The sequence below is a fragment of the Oryzias latipes genome, chromosome 20, assembly GCF_002234675.1.
Source record: "Oryzias latipes chromosome 20, ASM223467v1".
Taxonomy (NCBI): domain Eukaryota; kingdom Metazoa; phylum Chordata; class Actinopteri; order Beloniformes; family Adrianichthyidae; genus Oryzias; species Oryzias latipes.
In genome coordinates this window covers 20081273-20088437 of record NC_019878.2, presented here as the reverse complement: position 1 = coordinate 20088437, position 7165 = coordinate 20081273, and the positions used below count along the sequence as shown (strand labels likewise).

Genomic DNA, 7165 nt, shown 5'->3' with positions numbered 1-7165 from the left:
GGGTGTGTGATATGTGTGACCCTGTGACAGACTGGTGACCTGGTGACTGGTGTCCCCTCCCTTCGCCCATTTGTGGCCGGGATAGGCTCCAGCAGCCCTGTGACCCCGAAAAGGGATAAAAGGGAAGAAGATGAATGAATGTGCTCCTATAAGCCATGTGTTACGCCTATATTCTCACGGAGAAACTCACTACACATCTTAAACATTAGTGGAGAACAGCTGACTGAACAGATCTTAACACCATTAGTTCATCTTTATGAGCTAATGGTGTCAGTTAAATGTTTTAAGATCTGTTTAGTCAGCTATTGGCTATGAGTGTTGATTGGTGTTTTCCACTCAATTGGTAACATCTGCAAGGTCATCGCTATTTTTTAAATATTTTAACAAAGCTTTAATTTTGAAAATTGGAGGAAATGTTTTTCAATTATTTAGTCCAGAGCGTTCCAAAAATAGGTTTTATGTTGTTCATATTTGGATGAAAAATCACTTTTGCATTAACAAGTAATAACTGACAGCAGATTTTTTTCTAGATTCTATTGGTAAATACACTGAAAATGTGGAAAATGAATTCATGTTGACTGATGGCAACAATATTAAGAACTAGAAAGTAATGTATAATATGCATAAGGTGCTTCTAAATGATACAAAAAAGGCATTTACAGCTCAAGATTTCAATAACACATGCTTTTATTGTGAAAAAACGTGACTTCCTCCTGGATACTGCAGTGGTTCAGGCAGATGCATCACTCGACTAATTAATTACCCCTCCCTCTCGTCTCCTGTGCTGCTAAAGATGCTAAATTGTTAATACCTCTCATGACCTCTTTCTGCTCACTACTTCCTGATCCGGAGAATCCACCGTCACCATGGCAGCAGTGTCGTCACTGTTGTTATGGCGACACAAGCATTGCTGCATTTTCCAGCCCCCATTCATTCTCCTTGCCTCTGTGTGTTTTTTAAAAGCTCATCCCTACATGGGCCGCAGATGTTAAGAGGCAGATCCTGTAAACAGCAGAGAGCTCTTTGTCAGTGCCAGCACGTCAAAGCACGCCGCGCCGTTGCAATATAAACACGTTTGTTCCCAAAAGCACACGCCTGCGGTCAGCTTTTCAGAAACTTGGCAATAAAAAACCCAATAGTGTCCCTGTCTGCCCTGCACTGGAGCGGGACGGAGGCGTCTGTCTGATCCCAGCTCAACTCCGGACTGAACCTCTGGAGGAGACGCAGCTGCTCGCATGACAAACCCGCTCCCAGCATGCCCTCTGCGCCGATGTGAGGCTCCTGAGATAGGCAGAGACAGGATTCAGGGGAGTCCCTCTAGTGTGTGTGGAGTTAAGAACCTGAGGGGAAGAAAAAGCATCTCACCTGTTGCTGCAGTGTGAGGCAGGGGAATGAACTCAAGGCCCAGGCGACCTGCTCCTCGTTCTCAGCCAGAGTCACGGTGCAGGTGCTGTACACCAAAACCCCGCCTTTCTTCAACAACCGCACCGCCTGCAGCAGATTAGGAAGTTTAGCTTTATTCTTTAGCTAAAAACACAGCCAGACAGAAAAACTGAAAAACCAAACAAAAACCTCAGAAACCCCCCCAAAACATTTTTTGTTTGGTTTTACCTTATAGAACGACTCCCATGAAAATCGTGTTTTTGGTGGTTTTAACATGTTTTTGTGGCATTTTCTGACACGCACACACGCGCGCGCGCACACACACACACACACACACACACACATATATATATATATATATCAGCTTAAAATTGTATTTCTGAGTTTTTCTTTTTTTTCAAATTGATGTAAATCAGGAGTAAGAATGCAGTTTGAATTGGAGCTTATTTGTGACGAACAGAATACACTGGACAGGCCAATCAGCTCCTGTCCTTGGCCGTGGACCTCATCCCTGGCTTGTCTCGCGCCCCCAGCCTTCCCCCAGTTCCTCCTGGATGAAGCCCATTTGCTACAATATTCAAACATGTAGTTGTAGAGTTAGATAAGCTAATTCTTCTCAAAGGGTTCTGGTACATCGTCTGTCCATCCCTGAGGTTACTTCTTTCCGGAAAAGGAGCTTTTCCTTACTGAGATGCCCTGGTTAGTTTAGTCTCTTTAGTTTAGTTTAGCAATCAGCTATTGTATTTTAGGACTGATTGGATGTTTTGTACAACCAGTGAAGCCCTACATTAATAAAAATGAATTGAACTGAAAGCTGAAAAACCAAGACGGAACATTATAACTTTATAAGTAAGTAAATTATTTTGCATTTTTCCACACAGTGCAATCGTGGCTCAAGACTTATCGTCTACAGAGGCTGAGGAAACTCCAAAATATGTTAGTATTTAGGTCCCACATTGAAATGAATTAGCTGCTCATTTAATTATCAATAAATCAAACTTTCAGCAAAATACTCATATTTTACTTGAACATCAGAAACATAACAGAAAACCAATTATTTTATTACCCTAGTTTTTTCTAAATTAAGTTTTTGATGGTTTAAGGCTTTTTTTTGTTTGTTTTCGTAAGAATCTTCTGACAAACTTTAGGTCTTTTCTTTTTTTTTTTCTTACTTAGACCACACGTAGAAAGCTATACAGTCAAGAAAAACAGGCTTTAAAACAAAAGCGTTCACGAGTATACATAAATGAGCAAATAGCTACATATAGATCCACCTGATCACTGAGGTATAACGTCTCCCCATTCTCTTCATAATTGATGGAGTGAGAATACCTGCATGATCCAGAGCAGGTAAACTGCCCTACAAGGTGGTGTTTGATCCAATCTGACATTTTTAATGATTTATAATTGTGATTTTGTACTTTTTTTTGTGAATCCCATTGCGCCCTGGACGATGACCCACAATGCTCTTGCCTAAATCTGCCAGTGTTTCATGTTTCTGTCTTATTTCAAAGTATAAACTCTCACAGATGATCTATAGCGCCTCATCTGGCCGCTGAGGGTAAATCCTCCTAAAACACGTAATTAAAGCTCTTACAATCCACTGGAGGGCGACAGTGAGCCTTTAATATTTGGCAAAGAAACAAACTAAAAAATGATGCCAGTTAAGTACATTTAGAAAAAGATCTAAAATATTTGCTACAGTTGAACAGATTCGTTTGTTCAGCTTTACCTATATACTTAATGGTATATATAATATTGTAAAACATTTAAACATTTAGACTCCTGTTATCACTTTTTTATGGATAGGATATAAAAAAGCAGCTTAAAGGTTCAAACGTACCACTAAATTGATACCAAATCACTAATAATGAGGAGTAAAAACACAAATTCATTAATAGATTTAAATTATTTCCTAGAATATTATATGTGATCACTTGAAGAAAAGTCTAACTCTCATTTGTTGCTTTTGTCAATGATATAAATGTATTTTTCTGCAGTTAAATTAATATAAAACTTTCAGCTAAACTTTAGTCAAACAAGTCGATTGCTAAAATATGATTAATAAAACCAAAGGCAGAGCTCCAGAAATAATCAGTAAAATGCTGCCATCTATTGGGCAAAACGAGTTCCTGTTAGTGCAACAAATGGTTAAAACAGATAGCAGCTGAGATAGAGGATATTCTTAAATAAGTAGAAAAAAAAACCCACAGCATGAAACAGCTTGCGCTGGAGAGGCGGATAGGAGCAGATTTCCTTGAGGCTCCAGGTGCTGGCCATGGTGGGTCTTTGTCCTAGGCCGCTGCAGGGGGCGTCCAGCAGAACCCGGTCAAAACTCTCAGGGGGGAACGGCGGCCCTGAAGCAGGAACGATTGTGAAGCGCACACAGTCTCAAACGGGAGGACAGGCGGTGAAGCGGCGTACCTTGTGTTTGCTGTGTGAGGTCACTGCTCACAGCCTGAATGCCATTGAAGCAGTAAGCTTTAATACTCTGCAGCTGCAGCGTTTCTGCATTCTGACGAATGCGGGCAATCTTGTTCCGGATTCGGTCCAAGGCCACCACCTCCCCCTGTGCAGAAGATCAACTTTAACAAGGCAGTTTACTCCCTACAAGGACAGTTGTAGAGGGTCCACTTATAATGAAATATACATCTTAATACTACAAATATTTTCTAAAACGTTTTTAAAGCATTCACAATAATTAATAGAGAATGCACTGTTACAAAAAGGCAATACATTTGTAAAAATACTAGAAAATACTTGCATAATAATTCATTTTTAAGTGGATTATTTCAATTTTACACAATTTGAAAGCCTATTTATAATGAATGATGCTGCTTTTGTAAGGTACATACATTAGTGGGATGTTGCATCAATGAAAAAAAAAAAAAAGGATTATCCCCAAACCATGTCGCTTCCACCCTGATGCTTCTCAGTGGGTATGATATTCTTGTCACCTGACCACATGACCTTCTCCCAATCCTCCTCTTGTGGTCTCTGGAGAACTTAAGAAGAATCTGGACATGAGCTGGCTTAAGCAGGAAGACCTTTGGAGATCCGCAGGATTTGAATCCATGACAATGTTGTATGTTACTATAGTAACCTTTGGTACTGTGGTCCCAGCTCTCTTCAGGTCATTGGCTAGTTCCCTGTGTAGTTCTGGGCTGTTTCCTCACCAATCTCAGGAACATTTGTTCCACCAGGTAAGATCTTCCATAGAGTTGTTTTCTGCTTGTTAATTGTAGATTGGTTCATCCCTGTCTTGTTCAGGTCTACAATCTTGGCCGCAGTGTCCTTTTTGGTCTTGGTCATGGTGGAGAGAATGCAGTCTGACTGTTTAAAGGTGTGGACAGGCGTCTTTTATACGGATAACTAATTCAAACGGGTGCCTTTAACACTGGTAATGAATGAGAGATGGAGGAGCTTCTTAAAGAATAAGTAACAGGTTTTGCTCGTTTGTGTTTTTTGCACCATTATACAAAAAATACATTTAACAAATCACAACATGTGATTTCCTGTATTTTTTTTTCTGTTACTAAGGGTGAAGTTTATCTATGATGAACATCACAGACCTCCCTCATTTTTTTAGGTGGGACAACTTGCAGAATTTGTGACTGACCAATATACTTTTTATTGTCCCACTGGAAACTAAACTCTATCAAAAGAGCTCATTTAGATTATCATCCAAATTAGATGCGTTATCATCCAAATTACTTTCAAGAAGAAGAAAAATACACACCTGATCACCCATGAGGGCAGCGATGTGGCAGGTTTTCCCTCCAGGAGCAGCACACATATCCAGGATTCGCTCTCCGGGTCGAGGTCCGAGCACATGTCCCACAACCACAGAGGGGAAGTTCTGCAAAAAAAAAACATAAACACAACACGTAAAGGTTGATAAATAAGTCATGTTAAATAAAATCACCTTTCTGTTTAATGGCTGCCATCATGAAAGAGGAAATACCTGCAGGAACGCCAGGCTGGGCAGAACCCCATCAAAGGAGGGACTTCTGTATAGAGGCTCCACCATACGAACTCCTACACCTCTGAAGCACATGGTCACCATTACAGTAAAAAGATACTAAGAACTAGATAAAATGTTATTGATCTCTGACTTTTCTGATGAAACCCTCTTAAACTCACAGGACAAAAGAAACTCAGTTGGTTAAAAGGAAACAAAAAAAGAGGCTTAAAACCTGGGATGTTCATCTGTGCAGAAAATACTTGAGCGATCCATTTCTGCAACTCCATTTCCCACAAACACCTTGTTCCCCTGGAAGCTCAGAGCTCCTCGGGTACACCTGCCCTCCAGATCGGAGAAGACGGACACAACATCTCCCACCTTCATGTCTGAGGACACAATCAAAACGAATTTCATAGTGTATAACAAGTTTGAGGATGTGTTTAAGTTCAAATCATACATTTGGGGCTGGCGACGATCCCTGGGGCGAAGACGTGGGCTCCTCTGAGTACGGCATTGCCACACTGAGCCCCCACCACCACCTCTGAGCTGAGCTGCTCCACACGCCTGAGACCAAATGCATGGACATCACTGACAGCAAACAGCTTCCCCCGAACGCGCCGGGATTCCTCACATACCTTGGGCCGTCAACAGGAAGAAGCAGAACATCTGGGACTTGTGGATGTGAAAGAATCTGAACGGACGCTGATGAGTCGCTCGACGTTTGCTTCAACAAGAACAACAACATCCGTGACTTCACCGAATGTGTTCACGGCTAACCCAGCACCGCAGGGCTGAGCTTTACCTGGCTCAGCTCCTCTTGCAGCTTGGATCGGATCTCCTCCAGCGGAGCCAGATGGGTGCTGGCTCGAACACAGGTGTGTAAAGGTGGGTGAGACAGACATAGGAGCAAATTCTGGAAGCGATGCTCTACCTCTTGGTGGCCTACAGCTGTCAGGATCTGAAAACAACACAGACAAGATCGCATTTACCAACAAAATGACACAGCGACACAATTCTTTGTATTTCTCTCAACTATAAAAATAAACTAAACGTAATGGATTATAATAACTTCATGGAAACTGAACTTTATGGAGTGTTTTAAGTAAAATCTTTTAAGGTGGAGACATGAATCTAAACTATATTTTTGAACATATATAAAAATGAAGAGAAATTATTAAAAAGCTGTGTGGATATTTCCCCTTTTCTGAAACAGTGCTTTAGTCAAACTAATCCTTACCTCCTTGTTTAAAAATACACTTTTAAGATGCTCCGCCACCTCAGGCTTCAGACATATTCTTGGAAAAATAGACATATTTTGTGGGAAGAGCAAGACCTCTGTCTGAAAAATACAAAACAAAATAGAAAGAAGATAGCTGTGAAATACAGAAAACAAGGTAAGATTAAACAATATTATTTTATCTTATTTTTTTTGTCTAATCGAATTACGTTCTGTACATTTCTTAGTTTAGTGCACTGTTTTTTATTTTGTTCTGTTTCGTAGAACAAATCGTGTTTGTTCTTGTTGTAATAGAGATATGACACAAACGACTGACTGTCGCGTTCGTGACAAAAACACGTAACTCTTTATAATTATTGTTACGTCGACAAGACATTTAAAGATGCAACTAAAAAAACGTTAGAGGAATTTTTTCTCTTCTGCTACTGACCGCATGACACCAGGGATTCGGTTGTTGTCGTTTTTTTGAAACATCTGCTTCCGTATACGTCACAAGACTGGTCACGTGGTATGTGAACATTTTCCTTTTTTTGGACGACTAAAAGTAACAGATTTTTCAATACAAAAATAAATAAATAAAT

General features: G+C 40.4%; 1 protein-coding gene across 1 annotated transcript; it reads right to left on the bottom strand.

The window, feature by feature from the left end:
* Positions 1–663: 663 nt before the first annotated feature.
* Positions 664–7073, bottom strand: nsun6 (NOP2/Sun RNA methyltransferase family member 6). Its single transcript, XM_004081124.4, has 12 exons — positions 7015–7073; positions 6585–6686; positions 6150–6305; positions 5983–6071; positions 5805–5911; positions 5580–5733; positions 5348–5429; positions 5123–5242; positions 3808–3952; positions 3595–3740; positions 1366–1491; positions 664–1281 (listed from the first exon to the last, which is right to left on the bottom strand). Exons 2-12 carry the CDS (start codon positions 6657–6659, stop codon positions 1102–1104), a joined length of 1380 nt encoding a protein of 459 aa, XP_004081172.3. The 5' UTR covers positions 6660–6686; positions 7015–7073; the 3' UTR covers positions 664–1101.
* Positions 7074–7165: the final 92 nt, after the last annotated feature.